A 24,122-nucleotide genomic window follows, 5' to 3' on the forward strand; every position below is an offset into this window, starting at 1 on the left:
TCCCTCCCTCCCTCCATCCATCCATCCATCCATCCATTCATTCATTCAGCCTAACCAGAAGAGAAACCTTCATCTTATCTGGAGGAACCCGTAAGGATTTCCAGCCAAGATCTCTCCAGCGTGTCCTGGATCTGCCCTGCAGTCTCCTTCTGGTGGGACATGCCCCAGACACCTTGTTCATCCTTGTGAAATTCACTGGCTCTCCACTACTCCTCCACTCCACAGCAGAGCCTCTACTCTGAGCCCCTCCCAGATGGGTGAACTCCTCACCCTATTTCTAAGGGAGAGGCCAGCCACCCTTCAAAGAAGGCCCATTTCTGCTGATTGTACCTGCAGACTTGTTCTTTTGGTCACAAGCTCTGTGTATTGATTGTAGGTGAGAGTAAGGACATAGACTGACTGGTAAATTCAGAGCTTCGCTTTTACGTTCAGTTCTCTCTTCATTACGACAGCGTCTACATCACTGCAGCCAATTCATCTATCAAACGTTTGCTCCCCTCTCCCTTCACTTAAAGTCCCAGAGATACATAAACTCCTCCACTTGGGGCAGCAATTCAACTCCTCTCCGTAAGTCTTTACCTTATGATATAAAGCACCTTGAGGCAACTGTTGTTGTGGAGCTATATGAAATGAAATGAAATTATGTAATCTCAAAAAACTCAAAATCACAGAGTTTGCTGGACAAAAAGGCAATGAAAGCAAAAGCTAAACAATAACAGAGCAAAATAAGGACTAAGTGACTGACTGACAACAAACCAACAGATGTAAACTATGCCCACAATGGGGAAGCGCATGAAAGAGAAGAAAGACAAAAGATACATAGAAGTGAATTCTTCACCATCCTCATTATTCCTCAAATCTGACATCACAGGCAACCCCTTGCACCCCGCCCACTGCCTGTTTGACCCGTGACCTCTGATCAGCGTCTCAGTCAATCAGATCTCACACCTCCAGACTCACAAACACCTTCTTCCTCTGGCCCATTCGGACTGTTAACAAACACTGTCCTCCCCAGACCCCAGACCCCACCTCTACCCACTCACCTCACCAATCTGAGCCATGGTCTGAATAACCCGCATCACTCAGACCACTTACATAAGGACTCGATTCAGACCAAGTATTTTCTTTGCACCACCTCTAAGCACTTTCCATTATGTGCCTTTCTATTGTTTTTGTTGTTGTACATGTTGTTCATGTACAATGACAATAAAGGGCTATTCTATTCTATTCTATTCTATTCTATTCTATTCTATTCTAGCTCAGAGTAAGTTAATTAGATAAGATTTATTTCATATGATCTGATTATTAGAAGTGAGTGTAAGTGTTATTATTTGATTCTGCTGTCGTGGATTTTGGATGACATATATACTGTAATGTGTGCGTAGACTCTTAGGCACCATGGTTTATTGAGGTGGTACAGTGGCAGGGCAGTTAATGCTGGGGAGAGTCCTCCCGAACACCTCACCTCACTCTCCAGCTCCAGTAACTAGCTCCCCCCCACAGTACACACTCAACGGTTTTCATGCAGCACAACAAGACTTACCATATAATCATATACACTATATGAGAATCGCCATATTAAGCATTTAACGTATATAAATATATATATATATATATTTAAATTGTATGTAGCCCATATATTTAGCTCAAGTGTTATTCACACATATCATAAGTTATGCCACTTGCTGTATGAGCACCTGTTGATGCATACTGCTTGCTGTAAGATTTAATAATTAGGATTAATGTAAGACTTTTAACCGTGTTATGACCTGTTGTGATAAGGCAAAACAAAGGGTTAATCAAAGGTTGCCTATATGCATATGGCCCCTTGCCAGACTCTGGCCAGTCCTTGGCCTGTACCTGACCCTGCAGCTGCTGTTTTTGGCTGGAGGACAAATGGAAATGTACCCAGCAGCAGGAGGAGGTGTCACGGATGAAGTCAAGCGTGATGTGGACCCAAAAGCAGATTCAAGACAGAGGCACTGAAGGATGTGGACAAAGTTTATTTATTAAAAGGCACTATGAACATGGACAATGACTGACTGTGACTGTGAAACATGAACTGTGGGGAAAATATCAAACTAGAATGTCCAGGAACGTGAGCTACGAGTGGCGAGGCTTGGCAAGGTGGTGTGATAGTCGGTGGTGGAGATGGACTGCAACAGTCTTAGTGTCTTGCAGGTGGAGTGAAACAGGAGGGGGGAAGAGTAGGCCTGGGTGAGCGCAGAGAAGGAGTGGGCAGGGAGGCAGGCGAGCGAGACTGAGGGGACAGACTGAATGGTTACCAGAGAGATCAACGTTTCCAGGGAGGGTGGCTATTGCAAGCTTGATGGTTGGTTTAGGAGGCAACTGTGAAGACAGGAGTTCAGAGGTAAGTACCAAAGCAACGAACAATGTTCGTGTGGGGTAGCAGATGTTCTGGCGAAGGCTGGTTGAGAACGCTGGTCCTAAATACTGCTGCCTCAGTCTCAGGTGGTGATCCTGGGAGGAGCAGTGAAGGCTTCACCCCAAGGAGGAGAGCAGGAAAAATTACTGTGACTCACCCAGACCATGACAGGAGGGGTGACTGGTCCCTATAAAAGACTCAATTCAATTCAGTGTTATTTATACAGCGCCAAATCACAACAACACTCGCCTCAAGGTGCTTTATATTGTAAGGTAGACCCTACAATAATAAATACAGAGAAAACCCCAACAATCATGTGACCCCCTATGAGCAAGCACTTTGGCGACAGTGGGAAAGAAAAACTCCCTTTTAACAGGAAGAAACCTCCGGCAGAACCAGAATATGTGCCAGAGGCGCCATCAGGGCTTCTTTGCTGTCTGTGCTTAAGGCTCTACACCCCAGAGTTTGCTTTGCTTGCTTTACTATGTGTTGTCTTGCTGTTCATATGATTCTGGTTATTAAACTCTGTTTCAAGAATTCTACTCTTTTTGATCTTTTTGACTGATTTGATTTTAATTGGATCTGAAAAGCTGGACCTCCACATCGTTGTGGACTTCAAAGTTTGCGATCCAACACTGCCTTTGCTCTGCTCCTGCTAAATGCTTTAATAAAAATGTTCTCCAATAATGGACATTCCCTTATTAAACCCTTAGTGAAACAGTACAGGTAAAAACCCGAGTATGAACCCTGTGAATAGCTCTTACAGGTTACTCTGGCCCTTTAAAACGAACAGACCCCTGCGGCCTGCTGTTCAGGCCACTAAACTCAGTCATATTCCAAGTGCACCGATTTAGAGGGGAGCTGCAGCAGCAGGTATGGCTGATAGATACCAAGCCTACGAGGTTACTCAGGCCCTGGATTTTAGGAAAAAGGGTCAGTTAGAACTTGACGAGTCCCCTCACTCATCATCTCATCTGAACTCTGTGTGTCCTGCTGAGCAATACTGATCGGAGGTTAGACGTTTTTAAACAGAGAGCTGAGTCAGACGCGTCGGGGTGCTGATCGACAGATCAAGTGCTAATCAATTCATTCCTATTTTTTCTATCCCCCCAAATGACATAATGGTTTTATAAGTAAGTAACTGTAATTGGATTACTACATTTAGGAACAGCAAGGCATTAGAGACAGTCATTGCATAGGAAGTATTAGATTTTAATGTGTTACCTCTTACACTGTATGTTAGTACATGAACAGGGGAAATGGCCAGGGGTATGGTTGGGGCTTAATAATTACATGAACATGTTTTTGGTAACAGTGTATCTACTTTACACAGTTTCCATTCTGTGGGTATCAGTATTATATCTGCTGCTGCAAGCAAGGCTAGTTACATTCAGGAGGTGATCACAGCTGTGAAGAGCATTAACAGGAACATCTAACTTTTATTAGTTCATATTGGTTTTGTTCTTTCACCTTTTTGTGATGAAATAAAGTGAGTGCATTTATTTTCTGAAGTAGAAAGCAGTAGGACGTCATATTAATAATAACAAGAAAGCTTTTCGTGGTTATTTTTTGCACTTATGCTCATTTGGTTTTTAAGTTGAATGGAGTGTATGGGGGTAAGGTAAGACTGACAGTTTCTGTTGTTATTGTGTGTTTTACCAGGTTACATAGGTGATACTAGCTCATTAACATAAGGAAACTATCTTATAAAAAACAGAGTTGTTTTTTTGTTTTCTTTAATTTGTTTATCAAGAGATTATACAAACTTATATACATTGTATGCATCTTACATGACATATTTTCACAAACTTTTTTCCCAAACACTTTAACTTTTCTTGTTAAACAAACGACAAATTAAAATACAAAAAACATAATTCCAACACAAGAACAGAAAACTGAAAAAAATGAAGAAAAAGGTTAGTGAATTAGAAAAAAATATTAAATAAATAAATAAAGGGGGGGGGGGGCGGGGGGGGGCTTAAATCCTATGTCTACATTAAATAAGAGTAAATTTCAAATTCTTTTCAATCTAGTCGCAGGGTGGGTAAATTGCATTGTTCTATATATTAAGGAAAAGATTTGAGATTTTCCCCAAAGGGTGTCCACTTGCAGATAAATTTTGCAGAACTACCTTTCACTGTGAGTGAGATGTTCTCCACCCTCAAAAATGCCCGGACAGTATTACGCAATTGCGATGCAGATGGAGGTGTGGGAGATTTCCAAAGAAGTAAAATACAGCGTCTAGCAAGAAGGGAACAAAAAGCCAAGAACTCAGTTTGCTGGGGAGATATATTAAGAGGGGTCTTTGGAACTCCAAATATGGCAATTAGAGGATCTTTTTGGATCTGAATTCCGAAAACCCCTGAAAGTATGGAAAAGAAATCACTCCAAAATTTGTTCAAACTTGGACAGAAGAAAAACATATGGCTTAGATTGCAAGGGGAGGTCACATTGGTCTATAATTGAAGGGAAAATTTTAGATAAATGGGATTTTGAGAAATGGATTCTGTTTATTACTTTAAACTGTATAAGCTGTAGCCTAGCACATGGTGTACTTGAACGTATGATGAGATTCACCTTATCCCACCATGATTCAAACAGTTCAACACCTAATTCATGCTCCCAGGCAGTTCTGTTTTTACATGATGAATCAGATTTGGTCACCACAAGCGTACGATATATATTTGATAGAGGTGAGTTTTGATTAGGCCTAACAACCAGAAGGTCAACCCATGGAGGATCAGTAGGGAGAATTGGGAAATATGGAAACAGTGATGAGACACAGTGTCTAATTTGCAAATAGAGAAACAAGTGAGAAGGAGGTAGGTTAAATTTTAAGGATAGCTCTGAGAAACTAAGAAGGACATCATCTTTGTAAAGGGCTCTCATGGTTTTTATGCCTCTTTCGTGCCAAATCAAATAGACAGCATTGGTAGTGGCAGGGGAAAATAGATGATTTCTTAACAATGGTAATCTGGTAGAGGGGGGTATGAATTTAAAATGCGACCTGAACTGAAACCATATCTTAAGTGTAGAGAGCACTACGGGATTTGAAGCAACAGAAGATGTTTTAATAGGCAGTGATGAATAGATAAGGGAGGCAGGTGAAAAATATGGAGAAATTGATTGAATTTCAAGTTGTGGTATGAGGTCTGGTCAATAGTATTGTCTTGTTCTAACTGCTTCGCACAGTCTATCACCCTCTTCCTGTAACCACTTCCTTCCTTGTCTGCTGCAAGGATGACAATGTTGTTGTCATTACTAAAAGTGATGTGAGTGTCTTCCTCTCCTCCATGCTGATCTTTTGAAAAGCAATGTATCTCTCTGATGTCAGCCTAAGTCAAATATCTAGAAACTGACACTTTGTTTTTTTTGAAATTTTTAAAATGATACATTTTATATATAACCTGGTTGCTAAACTATGTAATGGAAACATTGTTACAAAATTAGGTTAAATATATTAGTCCATTAATTTCTTGTTATTATTCATCCAATCATAAGTGTCCAACCAAAAACCAATGAACAAAAATATCCACATGCTGGTTACAATGAGAGCACTCTACAGTGTCTCAGCTGAGTACTTGTTTTTCTGTCCATATTATATTATTACTATTAATAAATGTTTGCTACATTAAGCTTCTATACCTGAAACTGACATTTATAGAATACTTGCTTAATACTTGTATAAATGTTAGTAGATGGTCATCATATTATAAGTACTTTAAGGTGGGCAGTAAGACTAGAAAAGCACAATATAAATACCTGTGCATTTGTCATTTACTGTAGTAAAGCTGAAAAAACATCTGTGTTACATGTGATGAGCTATCTCTATACCTGTCTTTAGTTCACTTTTATAGAATATGGCATTTAATCCTATGCACAGAGCACATTACTGACCACACTCACGGGGACACTGTTTGGCATCTTTCTCAAAGACTGGAGGAGCCACAGACTGAACCGTGGACCTTCAGATTAATGTATGAGGTTCTGTATCACAACCACAACAAAGGTTTTTCCCCAAAAGATGATTCGTTGTTTTATTAAAAGTATCGACAGTTTCTACATATGAGCTGATCCTTAAACTGATAACAAAATCACCCAGAAACACAACATACACAGACCCCCGTATAAAAACGCTTTTTTCTTTCCTTGAGTTTTTGTTTACATTTGTTGGGACACGTCAGTATTTTAACAACAGTGAGAAGGGCTGTGAAAACTTGAGCGGTGGTGACACACGAGGGGAATACGTAGAAATGCTGTTGCATTAGGTATCTGAAAGTGCTGTGCCAGTCCAAGCACAATGATCTCAATCCCAGCAACCAGCTGACTCTCATGTCTGCTGCTGCTGCTGCTCCAGCATGACTTCACAGGTGCGTCCCAGTTCTCCCAATTTGACCTTGGCATACTCGGCTCGGTTCAGTGCCATCTGACAGTCCTTCCTGGCTGAATAGGTAGAACCTTCATGCGGCTGACCAGTCGCTACCTGGAGAGAGAAAAAGGAGAAAAAACTTGAATCTACTGCTCACAATATTTCCATCATGGAGGTAAGTTCTTCATTTATAAAAAATAAATAATAATAATTAAAAGAAAAACTGCATCAGTTTGTATCTGTGAACCTCATCTCTCTATTAGATTTATGATTTTCAAAATTTCCTAAATAACTCTTAATTAAAACCCTTTTTCTTTTCAGTTTTACAGTAGTACAGATAAAAACCCCAACAATCAGACGACTTCAAGTACTTTGAACGTAACATACTGTAGACCTTTTACCTTACAATATAAAGCGCCTCGAGGCAACTGTTGTTGTGATTTGGTGCTATATAAATAAATTGAATTGAACTGAATTCAGGGTCACATGATGCAGCCCTATCTATAAAGTTAAACTTATTGAAAAGGAAAGTGTTAAGCCCGATCTTAAAAGTAGAGTGGGTCTCTGTCTTCTGAACCCAAACTGGGAGCTGGAGCAGACAGCTTAGGGCTCTGCCTCCCATTCTACTATTAGGAGCTCCAGGAACCACAAGTAAGCCTGCAGTCTCAGCCAGTAATACTCTGTTAGGATGATATCAAATCTTGAAGATATGATGAAGCCTGATATTTTGAGACCTTGTAAATGAAGACTTTAAATTAATTTCTGGATTTAACAGGGATTTAGCAGGTGGGAGAAATTTGCCATGGAGAAAAGAATTAGAAATCAGTGTGATAAATATGAGATCTGCAAAATGTAAGTAGATGTTTCATAAGCTAAACAGATACTATAAAGCTAGTATAAAAGGTGGAATTTGGAGATTGAATCTCAACAGCATCATCATCCTAAATATAAACTGATATCTGTTACCCTTGATGAAACTTTACATTGACTAAGAACACCAAAGCCTGCAGCAGTCCACCATACTGTGTAACTGTAAACTTTACCATAATACTCCAGATTAACCAGTAAGTGCAGTATTGCAGTATTGCAATGTTTGAGTAATATGTACATATGCTGATTTAGAAACTTTGAAGGACATTACAGCTGAGATTTAGCCGCTGAGCTATAATTTTAACATTTTTTTGTCATCCTGTGAAAAACTAGCAGACACACCCAGGTTTAAACAGCCGGTGGGACGATTTGCTGCTAGAGCTCTATCTAGGTATCATCAACCATAATAGATAGATAGATAGATAGATAGATAGATAGATAGAATAAACTGTGTTCTAGTTGAGGTGAAACCGTTTCTGAAACAGGTCATGGAGCAGGTGGCACAGCTCTGCAGCTGTGGATTTAACCTGTGTAAGGTAGCGGATCTGGGCACTTAGTTCGTTCTCCACTCGGCTGACTGAGTTCTGGAACTGGATGAGCTGTCTGTCCAGGAAGCTGGCATTGTGTTTATCTTTGGAGAGTTCAAGAACAATATTACCTGCAAGGTCAAGCATAAACATAGAAACATGACTTAAAAAGACTTGATTAGACACAAAGACAGAGAGTTAACTGAAAACTTGATTCTTCGTTTTAGTAAAGGCCAAAAAATGCTGAACTGTGCTATGCTGAGGTTTGTCCGTTGTTGTAGAGTCAGCCAAACAAATGGAAACAAATTGTGTTGTTTGTTTTGTGTCTAAGGATATTGAAAATGGGTTCTTTGGTAAGTTTCCTGTTATGTGTATGGCTTATTAAGCCAAAAACGTTTTCAAACGTAAGAGGTCTGAGGACTGATTTGAAAATGAGTGAAAAATCCTCAAATGTCGAAAGAAAAACTTTCAGAAAGCCTGGAAACTGCGAACGAAACGAGGGGCTGAGTCGAGACTTTTGCATTGAATACACTTTTCCCTGTGTGAAGAAAACCAAATCTTTACAGCGACTAATATGTACAGAGAATAATGATCAGGCAACGATCTGTTGGAAACAGCTAAGTGGAATTTACAGGATCTCTCGGGTACTTGTCCTTTTGTCGGATGAAGAGCATCAGAAAATCAATCAAAAGTAATCAACGATGCACGTTTTGATGTAACAGCCGCAAGAAGACCCTTTCTCACCGGCACACTGCAGCACCATCGCTATCTCCTTCTCCACATCCTCCAGCGCTCTCAGCCTGTCATTAGCCATCGGCAGGCGGGAAGCAGCCACAGCAGCCGCTCTCCGAGGACCAGCTCCACTGCACAGCGATCCACGGTGTGACCCAAAGCCACTTAATCGAGTTTAAACGGAAGGAAACTTACAACTACTACAGTCCCTGCAACTTTACGACACTAATGCGTTATGGTTGAGGGCAGAGTAACAACAAAGACCTAAAAACTGACGTCACTGAAATATGATGTCATCAGAGTCGCACAGTAGTGACGTTCGCTTGGCGGAGAGGAAAGATGGCTACATCGGCTTGGCTGCATGGCCCATCTGCTATGCGACTAACTGAGGGCTTGGTGTCTGTTCTGAAAGAGCAGCGTCCGGAGCATCTACCCGCTCTGCTAGCAGGCTACAGGGAGCACGGCGTGTTCCAGACACAGGTAGGGCCCGGCCCGAGCGAGCACCGCGGCTGGAAGCTGCTTCAGCGTTAGCCTGCTCTCGCTGTGCGGCAGCCGCTACAGGCTTTGTTGTTCAGTAGGCTGACATCTGGAAATATGGCAGGACCATGTGTAGCAGGAGCCGAACTGGTTCCGTGTTTCTTAAATGTTTTGATTTCACTGTCCTCTAAAACCGTTCTTGTCTTTGCAGAGCGCGTGCGCCGTTGGGGGTCTCGTGGGTTTTAGCAATGCCAAACTGGGCTCGAGCAAGACCAGGTGAGAAAGGAGTACCTCAATCAGCTGTTGTCATAGACTGATCATACTACAGTCTTTAATGTTAAATCTTTATTTTTAAGATGTATACCAGTACCTGAGCACTGTCCTGACCTGGACCAGGGGAGGTGTTTAGCCACATCCTCTCCTTAAGTTTGCTGTCTGAGTGGTGTCCAAAAGTCATGTGGGCTTTATGGATAAGGGGAAACGTTCGGGGGAAAAGCTGGACTTGTTAGGAGAACACGGTGTTCATCCCACTCTGAATGGAGCAGCTCTCATTTCTAGAAATCTTCCACATTTATTAAACTCCCCAAACCTGACTATCCAGTGCTGGGACCAGGAAGAAGGCGTGCAGTCTTACACGCCTCTCTGCAGCTCCTCTCCTCCTGTTATCCCCCAAACCCCATCCCCATCCTCTGTGTCTCCTAAAACAACAAACAATCAGCAAAAATGATTTAAAGAAAAAAAAGAAACACAGTATCCACAACTGTGCCATAAAGTGAAACAGTGAAGTGTGGATTATTAAACATTGGCCCTCTGTCTTCTTAGTCCCTGTTATTACATAACGAAACAAATCGATTTACTCTGCCTTACAGAAACCTGGTTGCAGCCGGATCATTATGTTAGTTTAAATGAATCAACACCCCCGAGTCATTCTAACTACCAGAAACCTCGAAGCGCAGGCCGAGGGGGCGGTGTGGCAGCAATTTTTCACACCAGCCTATTAATCAACCAAAGACCAAGACAGACTTTTAATTCATTTGAAAGCCTGATGCTTAGCCTCGTCCACCCCAGCTGTAAAACTCAGAAACCAGTCTTACTTGTTATCATCTATCGTCCACCTGGGCCTGACACAGAGTTTCTCTCTGATTTCTCAGACTTTTTATCTGATTTAGTGCTCAGCTCAGATAAAATAATTATTGTGGGTGATTTTAACATTTTAATGACATATGATTCTTGAGTCTTTCTTTACTTTCCAATATAAAGCGTCTTGAGGCAACTGTTGTATTTTGTCGCTGTATAAATAACATTGAATTGAAGTGAGCATTAATGACAATACTCTTTTGGTTTTTCCTATTTTTAACACTTGAAAACTACGTCCACTTTGTGCTTTTATAAAATTATCAGCTATACTACAGGATATGACGTGTGTTTTATTAACCTCGGTTCATTCTTGATGAATTGATGAGTCTCCATGCAAATGTCCAGTTTCAGTAGCATTTTGTTTTTAAACCCTTATTACTCACCTTTAGATCAACATCTCCTGTTGATACAATGTCACGAATGTGAAGATAATTTCACACAGTCTACACAGATTAACAATGATACTGTATGTTTTTAACATATGATTGAGGCGAGACTAAAGTGATGTGAACATGATTCTCTGTGTGAGCAGGTTCGAGGGGCTCTGCCTGCTCTCCATGCTGGTTAAAGACAGTTCCAGTGATCTATTCCAGCAACACTGCCTGTCGTGGCTGCGCTCCCTGCAGCAGGTCATACAGGTAAGATAAAGTCGCATGGCGGCTATTTTCTCCATTTTATCTTAATGTTTAAAAATTAAAGGTTGGCGTGCCTGCATTCTGTTTCATTTTAAGATAAAAAATAAAAATAATTTCTGTGTTTTTGTTCTTTACTAGTCTCAGGCTCCAGTTGAGACTGTGCAGCTAGCAGTGAACATTCTGAAGGACTTGCTGCAATACTCATCTCAGCTAGCAGAGCTGGCCAGAGAGGTTGGCCTCAACTCCATCCTGGGCATCCTAACATCCCTGCTGGGTCTCAAGTCAGAGGTGAGGTGATAAGGCGGTGAGTGGAAGGGCCCACCAGGAGGGCCCTGGAGCCCCTCTGGTGGAGTGTGTATCCAGGTACTTTGACACGCAGTTAGTGCCCACAGAATGTGAGTGTTAGCCCTGCCACAGACTGGCGACCCTGCCTCTGACACCGCCCCACAACCCTGATGAGGATGGGTGAAATGAATGCCCTCAATTCTGTTTAGTTACAATGTAACACTTTATGTATAATTGTATCTGTTCTGTTACATCTGTTGTTATTCAGTTAGCTTCAGCTCAGATAGCGACCTTCTAACTAGCCTTATAACAGTTTATATTCCCGTTTGATGTTAGTGTGAGCTGGCAGCCATGGAGGGAATGACGGCCTGTATGACCTACTATCCGAGAGCTTGTGGATCCTTGAGGGTGAGACGCTCCTTCCTGAGACTGTTTGAACTTTTATCGTGGTGCTATTACACATCTATTATTATTATTATTATTATTGTTACATAGTATCTATTATATATTATTTATTAGTCATTGCTGTCGCACATTTCTGACAGATTGTCAAAATAACTAAAAACATTCAATTTATACTTGGAATATTTTAAACCACTATATAGTTTAATGTTACTACAGTATTACTTTAGCAGTATTCTGTAATTGTATGTCAGTAAAGTTGTACTTTGTTACTTGCTGCCTCTGTGTCAAACCTGCACCTGTTTGTTGTTGTTTTTAAGGATAAGCTGGCAGCGTATTTCCTTTCCAAAATGGACAGCACAAACAGGAAAACACAAGAGGTTTGACAAAACAAGTACCAAGTCTTTTTAAAAAAAAATTATTCTTATTATTTTAAGATTTGTTTGAACGTTTGTTTCACTGTTACTCTGTCAGATGGCCTGTCAGTGCTACGGTCGTCTGCCCTGCCTGGGCGGCGTGCTGGACAGAGGTGTCGGGGCTGGCAGAGCTGAGGGCTGGACCAATCAGATTCACTGCCTACTGGCCTCTGCCAATAGCCTGCTGGCTCAGCTCTACCAAGGTTCAGAAACAGGTGTGTTGTTTTCTTTGTGAGCAGTGGTTACATTTGGCGTCTGTGTGTTTGTCTCCGTCCATGTACGGTCGTACTTTCTACAAATTACGTTTTTTAGTATAAAGAAACAAAAACACGTCAGTTTAACAAACAATGAAATCTTTATATGTTGACTGAATGTATTTCATAAACTTCAAATCTGTCTCCTTCCATCCAACTAATATGAAACATTGTGTTAATTAAAATGAATCATTATTTAAAACTATAAAAATAAAAGCTTTTTCATAAGCCATTAAATATCCGTGGGCCAGTGAAACTCTGGACACTGAATTATGATTAATATTAATTCTAACATGTTGTTTTTAACGCCACAGAAACTTCATCAAAGCACAGACACACTCAGTCATTTCATACAGAAACACAATCAGATGGTTCAGTTTTGGTTTTTTGACAGATTAAAACAATGAGCAGTTTATTCTTTGTTGTTTGTCTTTGAATTCTTTATTATTGTTTATTAATAAGACAAAAGTATTTCTTATTCGAGCTGCAGCCCTACATGTGATATGAAAGCCTAAAACTAAAACCTAATAAAAACAGTTTGATTGAATCTTAAAGTCCTGTTTTCGTCGTCCTCGACGTTGATGCAGCCTGATTAACTCGATAATGCAAACTTCTCCTGCTGGCCACACATTTTGTTTAAAATGGTGCAGTTATGTTCTTTTGTCTCACAGCGCGGTCACTGTGGCCCCAAACACTGTGTATTCACTCCTCACTTTTATACATAAAATGCATCTTTACCAAGTAAATCAGTCAGTGAACCGTACAGTGAACAGCTGTCAGTGTTGAAGGTGCCGTGACATGATGATGTGATTGTATCTGTTTACTGTTACTGAGGTTACTCAGACTCGATTGCTTCTTGCGGTCACAGATGGAGCGATGCAGTATCAAGGTGCCGGGGTGGAGCTGGCCTTTCCTCACCTTGACCAAACCGATCCCCTGCTGCTTCTGCAGCTCCAGCACAGATACACTGCTGTCTGCCTCGCACTCAAACACACACTTAGGTACAACACATGCAGACAAGCACACACACCTTTCAAGTTCACTTGAATTGCAAAAGCAAAGGTTTGTGTTGTAGGTTGGCTCTCGAGCCGTTTGGATAGTTTTCATTCACTGACTTCTCAGGAATTTGCATATTAGGACCAAAATGATTCAGGACAGCCTGAGATGGAGTTTTCAGTACCAGTCATATCACTGGTTGCCATGTTGTGTGTTCATATTTGGAATGGTGATACCATTGTGAGCTATAGTTTTAATAAAAGCGGTATTTCTAAAGCGTTCCAGGTGAAGTCAGTCTGAATTTGTGACTTCTCACTCAGACGTTTCATCTGGAGTGCCCCTCAACTTGGATTTCCAACTCAGAAAGTCAGAGCAGCTGATTGCGGCCGTGAGCTTAACAGTTTTTAAACTGCACAACTTTTATCCCAAAAGGCTGATTCTGTTCATCTGGACGTTTTCAGTCACAGAAACGTTTCGTTTCAATCACAGCATTGTAGGATGGTGACAGATGTACCCTTAGGCCCCCTCCTCAACTCAGAGATGCTCGTTCCCTTTTCACGTAAATGGCCTCCTTGACCCTCCTGACCAACCTTAAATCTGTGCTCAGGCTGTCTCCATGAACATGCTGCAGCTGCGGTTGGAGTATTTTCTGATAGTGATGCACAGGTTGCTTTTCCTTACTAAGAAGCAAAGACTTAGACTTTACTACTGCGACGTGCTCAGTTTAGGAGTGAAGTCAGACATCAGATGTCTTACTGGTATTAGGATAACTGGGATACAGAAAACATATACAAATTATAGACTACCTGGAAAACAACAAATTGAATCAGTCGTGCCTCTTATTCCTTAACTTCAGCTTTTTAGCATAGTTGTAACATTTACACAAATACACTCAAAGGCCCCTTTGTTCAATAAACACTGTGTTAAAAACCTGTCAGAGCAGTAAAGGTTTCATTGTTTCTGGTACTCATTGCATTCCTTTGTTTCCTTCCATCAGAGTAGATCCCGCCTCAGCTGTGCGTTTGCCCGTCAGGCCAATACTCAACTTGGTGTGCCGAGCCCTTGCTGTCAGCTCCAAGAGCATAGTGAGCACACACACAGAATAACATGTAATGAACAGAGACAGTGTCAAAAACATGACTGATCTTAATGCATGTTTGACTTTGTGTGTCAGAATTTAACAGGAGATGGAAGTGTGAGGCTGCTGGTCCTCCCCATCATACACAGCAACACCCTGGAAGTCCTGTCAAGTCTGATCACTGCGTGAGTACTTACACACACACACACACACACACAGGAGGCCACATTTTGATTTCCTACCAGCCTGACTCTTGGATTTGTGCTGTGTGTTACAGAGTGCGGGTCGGCATGGTTCAGTACGCTGCAGTAATACAGAGGCTGTTTTCTCAAACACTCTCTGCTTGGACCCCCCTACCTGAGACCAGTGTGGGACAGCAGAGGGCCTACAGGTGACTCACAGCCTCGCACGGCTCCTGTTTGGATTATTCCTGACTGAGGCCGCGAGTTCAGCCTGCAGCTGGAAACCTCTTACACACCTAATATCAGCTTTGCATTATATTTCATCATGTGTGTGCAGCGTGTATGTAGCTACAACCTACAGTTGCCCCCTGAGAGCCTTACATGCATTAACTGTTCGCCGTGTGTTCCTGTTAAGAAACAAAGAAAATATGAAGTTTGCTTGTGGAGCAGAGCCAGTGGTTACCAAGACAACCACCAAGTACAGTAACAACTGGAAGTATAGTAACAAAATCTTTACAAAGGTTTCCTCAGAGAGGCTGTGATGCAGGATCATTGTCCTCGTCGCTGTCCCAAAGCGTCCTCAGACAGCACGCCGTGTCTGCTCACAGACCAGCGTCTAAATGAGTGAATGGTGACCATTTAGAGGTTTTTAGTACCAAGAAAAGAAAGAAAGTCTTAACTGATCTGTTGCGACACAAAGAAGATGAAATGAAACACTGTGTGGGGATCGAGGAGCTTATTTTAGTAACATTTTGGCAAACTGGGGACAGTCTGAGCTGCTGCACTGGGGAACATTTAATACTGCGTTATCAAGTAGATTCATCTCTTGCGTCTCCTCCTTCCCACAGTGCAGTGCGGGTATCCGTGTACAGAACCTTGGAGCTCTGGGTCCAGGTTGCTGGAGCGTCTTCTAACATCCTTCAGGGAAGCCCGGGGCACTCAGAGCTCCTCTTTAACCACCTGCTTGGGGACATCACACCAGGAGCAGAGTCTATCAAGGTAGGGGAGAGTTGCATTTGGACTAGTCGTCGTTACTAGTCGGTATCAGATGTACCGCCACCAGATGGCGCATCAGTGTTGAGAAATGCCATAAATCTGATCATCTAAGCCTCATAGTTTTGTTAACACTGTTAGAAAAGAGAAAAGAGAGGCTTCGCCTTTACTGATAAGGTGAGGAGTTCAGTCATTCGGGAGGGGCTCAGAGTAGAGCCGCTACTCCTCCACATCTAAAGGAAAACGCCAAGGCTGTCGCCTCCTGTTAAAGCAGCGGTCCCCAACCCCCGGGCCTCGGACCGGTACCGGTCCGTGAGTCGTTTGGTACCGGGCCGCGAGAGTTGAGGTTCAGGTGTGAAATGTATGGTTTTCAGGGTTTTTAGCGTTATTTTGTTATCGTTTTTATCGTTAACTCGGTTTTCCTGGGTCTTTTCACGTGTGTTATGAATAAATCTTCTTTTTTTCGATACCGGCACTAGTTTTATTTTGTTGTATTTATCCGCGACGCCTTATTGCCGGTCCGTGAAAATATTGTCGGGCATAAACCGGTCCGTGGCGCAAAAAAGGTTGGGGACCGCTGTGTTAAAGTGTTCCGATCAGGCATATCCTACTCGGAGGAGGCCCCGGCGTAGATCCGGGACACGCAGGAGAGATAACATCTATCAGCTGAACTTGGAAAGGCTCGGCGTTTCAACAGATGAGCTGGGGGAGGTGGTAAGAGGGAGGCTGCTGCCGCAAAGCCTGACTTCAGATAAGCAGAAGAAAAGCGCTGGATGATTCACTGTTTTGTCATTTTAGTTTTGAAAATGAAGTCGTGGTCATGAATTTTCAAACAGAGAACCTATGAATGTAATTAATTGTTTAAAATGCTTTGCTATTAGTTTTGGAGGTTTTCCATTAAAGAGTTATCAAATCTACCTTGATATCCGAGTCTCATCAGTTAGTCTTCTTTTTTCCACAGTTAGTCGACTAACAGATCAGTGATGAGCACTAAATGTTGAAAATGTAATTCAAGCTCTGACCTTTATGAAACTAAAGGGAACCAGTGGTTTGTTGGGAAGTATGTGCTGAGCTCTCTTCTGCTCCTGCTCCTGTGCGTGGGGTGTCCTGTTTCCAGCTCCGGGCAGGACTATCGGCCGATGTTGTTCCTGGAGGAAAGCCCGGTCCTCGTAGGACGAAGCATTTGGTGATGGCAGATACAGTCGGGCCATCGCTGCAGAGGAAAGGAGACCATCTAGCCAATCAAGATACCTGCCTTGCAGCTGTCAGGGGTGAGATGCAAGCCGAGTTTAATGTTATTGTGAGTGTACTGGTTTACTACATATGATATTCTGATACCAGACTGATCCTTGTCATCCTTGTAGCACTGAGACAGATCATACAGACCAGTGGGACGCTACTGAAGGACGACATTCACAAGGTAAATGTGATTTAAAATATTATTAACAAAAGAGTAGCCAGCAGAGGGAGACACTTTGTACAGGCGTCTCCAACCATCCACAGATCAGCCTCTGCTGCAGCGAGTGGCACCGAGCCGCCCGCTTTGGAACAAGATCCGTGTTTAAGCAGACGTGATGTTTGGCAGTTCTTTCAGCAACGATTTCCTCCTCCCACAGTGCATTTCTAATGATCCACATGAAATATTCCAACCTGTTCTAATATGGTCTTTTAGCCAGAAAAGGAAAAAGATGAATTTTTTAATAGAGGACATGAAATTGTTGCTTAAAGAGCTGCCAAACATCATCTTTGTTTAAACCTTGTTCTTCTTTCAAAACATCGAATTTGTCAGTATACAGGCTGCAACCCCTCGCAGCTCGCTGCTGCTCCCTGCAGGAGAGGCTCGATCAGTGATGAAGGTGCCCCCTTGTTGCTGCCCCCCCCGAATGACAGAGCGTGGATGGCTTCTTATTTTTGTGGACCGGACGTTAAACTGTGCTGTGAAAGAGCGTCCTCTACACTCCTGTTATTGTTTTAAACTTAATTATTAACATTTGCATGAGTGTTTCCTGTTGCTCATTTTAATCAGTTATTGTTACCATGGTGATAAATTCGTGCTTGTTACACAGAAACTGCCACAGGGTTTTACAGCTAGTCATCACTGCTCCTTAAGTTTGTTTTAAAAGGTTATTAACATGCTTATTAATGTGTTATTAAATAGAAACGGCAGTTTTGCGTTTTGCAGCTGTTTCCTGCTTATTACACAGAACCTACCGCAGGTAATAGAGTAGTAATAACATAGACATTAGCACATTATTGCATTCTTGTTTCTGCCTTGTTACCCTGCAGTTACCACATTATTAACTCTGGTTTTTTTGGTTTTTGTTATTATCCAATTACATAAATTTCAGTGTTGATTACTCAACCGTAACTGTAAGTGGCTGTGGTTAGCGTCGACGTGTAGTTACATGTCTCAGCAGGTCCACGTCAGGTTAGTAGTTGTGGCGTAGGGTTAAAATACTGATTCTGATGTAATAAGACACGTTTCCCATATTGTGATGATCTGCAGCTGTATTGTAAAGTAAAAGGCTTTCGTTTGTTTTTTCCATCATATAGCGTTTTTGGTGTTGCAGGAGGGACGCTTCATTTGATTGTTTTTAATAGTGAGCGATTTCACTGTTGTGTCCTGTCGATTTCTTCCAGCGGCTGCATGAGGTGGTTCTACCACTGTGTGTGCGCCTGCAGCAGCAGCAGTCTTGCAGCAGCAATGCATGTGAATCTGCAGGGAGTGCGAGTGGGCAGTACAGCAGTGCTCTTACTCGACGAGAACTGTACAGGTACGATCTTCACGATGAGCTTTCACCACACATTAGTGTTTCAATAGTGTTGCTGTGCTCCTCCTGCTTTTTGTTCAGGTTGAGTTTAAATTTTCCGACCATTGAAGGAATATCCACACAGTGCTTTATTCAGACTGGTCCCAGTCTGACACCACCCTAGCACCAGCACCACTGTGGGCCCCTAACTGGTCTGTCTGTTCTGTAGCTGCTAAAGTTCACTTTAGCTTTATGTTGGACTGAAGGAGCTGTTTCACTTGTATGAATTTTAAGGTTATTGCTGGCCCTGGTCCTGGTCCCCTCACCCTGTTGGCCTCCACCTCTGACCTGTGCCGTGTCAATCCTCAGTAACGGACGCACCGACAGGAATGTTAAGGTAAGTCCTAACGACCTGAATCACTGCAAAAAGCTTTTAAAAATGTAGCAACGTGTAGTGGGTGGATGGATCAACATTTCTCCTGCTGTGAAGTTGAAATAAAATAATTATGGAGACGATGATGCACACAAGTCTGCCTCACGTCTTCTGTTAGAAAGGCGACAGGTCAGATTGACCTAACAGTTTCAGACTTGGCAAAAACATCAAGTGTTTGTCTGTTCACTGTTTTCCTTTCTCAGGTGTCTTCATTCTGTGCGGAGGCCTTGACCATCTGTAACTTGATCCTTCATCCCCGCTTTCCCTCCATCGCCCTTCCTTTACCACCTCTCACCATGAAACCTTCCTCCACCACTCCGGTCCTCCCCTCTTCCCAGGGACCTGCCCCTGGATTAACTTTGCCAACCCTGCTTGGAGGTCCTGCCCCTGGTCCTCCTTTTCCCACCCGTCACTCTCTCAACCTGGGTCCTGCTTCCCTTCTGAGCTCTTTTGAGAACCATCTCTCTCTGGTTCCGGGACTGCCAGGCCAGGGCCCGACTTCAGGAGACATGATTCTGTCCCCACATACCCACCACCAGCCTGATCCTGCAGGCCTGGGCCCTCCGGAGGGACAGAGACCTGTGTTTGTGCGTTTTGACAAAGAGGAAGCCGAAGACGTCGAGATCTCTCTGGCAAGTGACTCGGACGACAGCGTGGTCATCGTTCCTCCGGGTATGCTAAACATGGAGACTCAGCAGGACGACACAGCGGCGAACTCGCAGAGCATGCCCTCCTCTGCACCGGGTGGCACTGGTGTGACCCTCCCAGGTGCAGAATCTGTCACCATGGTCCCAACTACGGCAGCCACAGCCACAATAGACGGGGTCTCTCTGCCCAACGACCTGGCTGCCTCTTCCCCCCTCCTCACTGCTTCCACCACCTCCATCAACTCCTTTCCTCCTTCCAGTGCCTCGGTGGTCTCCCTGGTTCCACCTTTGAACTCCAGCACATTTACAGCTCCACCTGTTGGTCTGGGGGAGTCATTGCCTGGCAGACCGCAGCTCCAGCAGATGCTTATGCAGCCCTCCACGCCGAGCCAGGCTGGGCCCATGGGGTTACCGCTCCAGATGCACCTGCAGAATCAATTAAGTCAGCAGGGACGGCACCTCCACCAGCAACCAGCTGCTCCTGCCAGCAGTGAAGATTCTGCTGTCATCAATATTAACAGTACTGATGATGAAGAGGAAGATGATGAGGACATAGATGAAGATGAAGAGCTGGAGGAGGACGAGGAGGAGGAGGGGATAGATGAGGAGGACGAAGAGGAGGATGTAAGTGAGTTAGCTGATGACTTTTATGATGGGGAGGAATATGAGGAGCTTGATGAAGAAGACGGTGAAGAACTGGAGGAGGAAGAAGATGAGGAAGAAGAGGAAGAGGATGGCGACATACCACCTCTGGAGGGAGTCGAAGACAAAGACGGAGGGTCGGGGATACAGGAGGGGAAGCTGGATGAGGGACGGATTTCTGGATTTAATGTGGAGGAACGCACAGAAGGAGGGATAGAGGAGATCCAAACTAACAGGGCGCTGTTCGGAGAGGACAAGATGAAGGTGCAGGAGGTGGAGAGCATCGGAGTCCTCGAAGCGGCTCGGGAGGGCGAAGTAGAAGAGGAGGACAACGAAAGAATGGATGACCCCACCATGCCACAGATCCTGTGCGTCACCGGAGGAGCGTTGGAGGAGCGGGAGGAGGCCGAGGAGGAGAGGGAGCAAGCCGGAGCAGAGCTGCAGAAAGGGGAGGAGTGTACGTGGGAGCAGGGAGCCAAGGAGGACGAGCCGCAGGCAGCTGAGTCCGAACAACCAGCCAGTCACAGTCAACAGGTAGATCCTGCAGCTTTGTGAATCATACTGTTGAATAACAGCATTACACAGCTCAGAGTGCTGAATACATTAGACAATGTAATGAGGCTTTAGTAGCTCAGAGTGTAAGTGGGCCTTCCACAGGACCAGCAGATTTAAGGAAAGACGGGAAAAAGGGAAACAGGAAAGGGTGTCATGAAGAACAACAGCAGGTGGTGCTGCATAAAGGATTTAAAGGTTTATCAGTGTAATCAAGGCCACTGATATCCATGACACGTTTCATGGAAACAAAGCTGTTGCTTTCAGCAGTATCCTGTTGAGAAAGTAGGCCAGATAAGAAACACACCCTCTACTGGTAAGATTAGCCTTTGATATTTCCTTGTATTCCTTCATAAAGTGACAAGTAAACAGACTAAATTGTAGTGCAAAGGTGTCTTACTGTTTGGGTGGGGTGCTGAGGCTTTTGGGGTAGTGCTGGTGGTGGGGGGAGGTTGAGTACTGGGCACATTGGGAGCAAAGAGCTGCTGGATCCTCTGATAGGCCAAGAGCTTGATCATCTCTACATCCAGTTTGCCCAGCTCGATCCCTGCACACACACACACACACACACCTGCTAGAAGCTAATTACATCTTCGTGTGCTTCATAGCAGAACACAGCAATACAAAGGCTCTTAAACTGTCACATGTGGCCACAGAGTGACAAACTCACCCCCATCCTCCTCTTTTCCATCCTTCATGCAGCTGGACAGGTAGGTGATGAAGGACAGTGTGTTGGGCAGCAGTGAGTCCATCAGTGCAGGAGCAGCCTTTATATGTGAGGGACAGGAGAAAAAAACAGGCAAGTTGATGAGATAAGAGATGAGGTAAAAGTGGGACTAGAAAAAACGGTTTTTGATAGTTCAGTATAAAAGAAAAATGTGCACAAGAACTGTTACTGAGATATAAGGTAAAGCAAGTTATATCTGAATAACTTTTTTTTCCTTCATAACTCCATAACTGAAAATAAAATGTGCTCTTATGATAAATGGGGCTGCACGATACAAAGCATGCAAGCATTGTAAACATTCAAAAGAGACGGGGCTGGATCAGGTGACCCTGAATCCTCCCTTGGTTATGCTGCAAAGGCCTTATATGCAATATATACATGAATTTCTCACAAAAAGCCTTATTTTCTAATGTGATTGTGATTATCTCAAGAGCTCAGTCATATATTTGTACAAATGCACATGAAGTATTAGTACACAGTCCTCTTTTGTAAATGTATTTTTCTCCAATATATGATAAATAAAGAGGATATTACAAGGAAACTGAAGTTAACCACCTAAAGCTTTCTGTCTATCTCAGGAGGAATCAGCAGCTGAGCCTGCAGAGGAAGCCAGTGTGAGCGATAACCAGCTGCCCAGCTGTGAGGACGAACAGCCCGAAGCTGTTCAGGCAGGAGACTCGACAGCAGTGGCAGACTCTGAAAACTCAACAGAACAAAATGTGACAGAGCAACAGGAAGCAGACACTGAGAAGAGCTCTGAAAAGGAGGCAGAGCAGCCGGAGACGGGAGGAGGAGGGCAGGAGAGTAATGGAGAGGAGGGAAAGGGAGTGAAGAGGAAGAGGGAGGAAGGACATGGAAAAGAGGAGGTGGGGCAAAGCCCGGAGAAGAAAAAGGTATTGCTCTTAATCCCTCGTTAAGATGCAGATATAACTACTGTTTGTCTGCTAGTTGAAAGCTTCTTCAGTCAGAGTGATGACCTGACTGTATGAATGTGTGGGCTTTAAACTGTGTGACGTCGCTCTCTTTCAGATGGACGACGAAGCCATGGCGTCAATGTTGGCTGATTTTGTGGCGTGTCCACCTGATGATGAAGACGGTGCCTCTGGATCAAAAGCCTCATAAATATTTACCAACCTGAACTGAAATTGACGTTAACACTGATCTCCAGCTTCTGTGAGCAGAATCTGGCAAAACATGTATCGTTAGTCACATTCCCAAGGTTTAGTTACCTCAAACATCATGTTTTACATCGCGTGTCACTCAGATCACAGCGGTTTAATATGGCGTTCAGTCTTTTAACCATCGGGACCATTTCTGGCTGGTTCGACGTGATCGTTACATCCCCGGGTTATAATTGGCTGTCAGGTGTAAGAGAACTCTTTTCTACAGTCCACCCAGTATCCTCCCAGCAAGGAGGCAAAGCTCCATGAAATGTGTTAACCAGATGACTTTGTTGTTCTTTACAGCAGCAGTATCTTCCAGCTAGTTTGCAGTTTTACTTCTGTTTGTATGCATCTTTTTGCTCTCATGGTTTGGCATCAGTGTGATATGTTTTGTTAAAAAAATAAAATAATGTACTTCCATTACATGTTTTCTTTTGTTTGGGTTCTTTTTGGGGTTTTGTCTAAGGTCTACTTGCATTGTGCCCTTGTGTGGGCATCTCTGCCAGCCGCTTCGTTAGCCTTGGAGGTCCGCAAGGCTAACGCATCCCCGTCTGACCCATCTGCTCTCATTTTAAGAACTGAGCCAATAAACTGCATCCAGCAGCCCGCAGGACTCCCGCACATGTTGCAGCGCAGGTTGATCTGCTACAGCAGCGGTCCCCAACCCCCGGGCCAGAGCCGTTTGGTACCGGGCCGCGACAGTTGAGGCTCGGGTGTGAAATTGATGGTTTTCAGGGTTTTTATCGTTAACTCGGTTTCCCGGGGTCTTTTCCCGTGTTGTAGTTTTGTGTCTTATTTTGAAAGACCTATTTACGCGTTACCATAGCGACCAGAGAGCATCGGGATGTTACTCTGTGTTGTTCAGGAGGACGCTGCTAATAAAGTTACAGTTACACAGTGAATTCACAGTTGGTCTCTTGGTCGTATCAGTTTATTTAGTTGTATTTATCCGCGACAGCTTAAAGGCCGCTCCGTGGAAATAAAAAAGGTTGTTAGAGCACTTCAACAATGAGCAAGCTTTTGAAATGAGGAAGACACGAGGCGGAGACGCAGCTGCTGCAGGGTCGATAACCAAAGCGGGGACGGGCTCGGCTCTCTCTACTGTTGTCAGAGCTGCCGGCTCACACTGAGTCACACTTCCCACACTGTCTCACATGCTTTTTCTCACGCAACTAATTTGAAACTGAACCTAAGCTAGTGCACAAGAGTGAGTACCCACGGTCACGGGGGAACGCCCCCTTTTAATAAACACTCATGCCTTTAAATAAACAATGTCAGATTACGTACCTCAGTGGAAACCTGGTAATATAATATACTACATATGTATATGGCTCCAAACATAAAGAGGATTACTATAAATGAATGTTCACTGTTTCGGGTTCATTGTGGCTCAATGCAATCTAGTGAACATTTGAAGACACCACACAGAAGAGTTTGTGTAAAATAAATCAAATGCAGTAGAATCAAAG

The 24,122-nt window shown here is 43.5% G+C and overlaps 2 protein-coding genes across 4 annotated transcripts; one reads left to right on the top strand and one right to left on the bottom strand.

Annotated features, from left to right (window-relative positions):
- Positions 1-5,837: 5,837 nt before the first annotated feature.
- Positions 5,838-9,185, bottom strand: med11 (mediator complex subunit 11). Its single transcript, XM_003458400.4, has 3 exons — positions 8,897-9,185; positions 8,153-8,283; positions 5,838-6,869 (listed from the first exon to the last, which is right to left on the bottom strand). The coding sequence occupies exons 1-3, from the start codon at positions 8,964-8,966 to the stop codon at positions 6,717-6,719; spliced, it is 354 nt and encodes a 117-aa protein (XP_003458448.1). The 5' UTR covers positions 8,967-9,185; the 3' UTR covers positions 5,838-6,716.
- A 2-nt stretch (positions 9,186-9,187) lies between these two features.
- pelp1 (proline, glutamate and leucine rich protein 1) lies at positions 9,188-23,076 on the top strand. 3 transcript variants are annotated; one of them, XM_013266250.3, is made up of 19 exons: positions 9,188-9,364; positions 9,573-9,637; positions 11,031-11,136; positions 11,272-11,421; positions 11,755-11,826; positions 12,141-12,200; positions 12,295-12,451; positions 13,359-13,491; positions 14,484-14,571; positions 14,661-14,749; positions 14,842-14,955; positions 15,595-15,745; positions 16,857-17,010; positions 17,104-17,159; positions 18,380-18,513; positions 18,784-18,886; positions 19,126-20,745; positions 22,069-22,383; positions 22,520-23,076. In XM_013266250.3, the coding sequence occupies exons 1-19, from the start codon at positions 9,224-9,226 to the stop codon at positions 22,610-22,612; spliced, it is 3,801 nt and encodes a 1,266-aa protein (XP_013121704.2). In that variant the 5' UTR covers positions 9,188-9,223; the 3' UTR covers positions 22,613-23,076. The 3 variants fall into 3 exon arrangements, with proteins under 3 accessions (XP_013121704.2, XP_019204479.1, XP_019204480.1); XM_019348934.2 differs by having other exon boundaries at positions 22,072-22,383; XM_019348935.2 differs by lacking the exons at positions 22,069-22,383; positions 22,520-23,076 and adding an exon at positions 21,466-21,577.
- The last annotated feature ends 1,046 nt before the right edge of the window (positions 23,077-24,122 follow it).

The sequence above is a fragment of the Oreochromis niloticus genome, linkage group LG3 (assembly GCF_001858045.2).
Source record: "Oreochromis niloticus isolate F11D_XX linkage group LG3, O_niloticus_UMD_NMBU, whole genome shotgun sequence".
Taxonomy (NCBI): Eukaryota; Metazoa; Chordata; class Actinopteri; order Cichliformes; family Cichlidae; genus Oreochromis; species Oreochromis niloticus.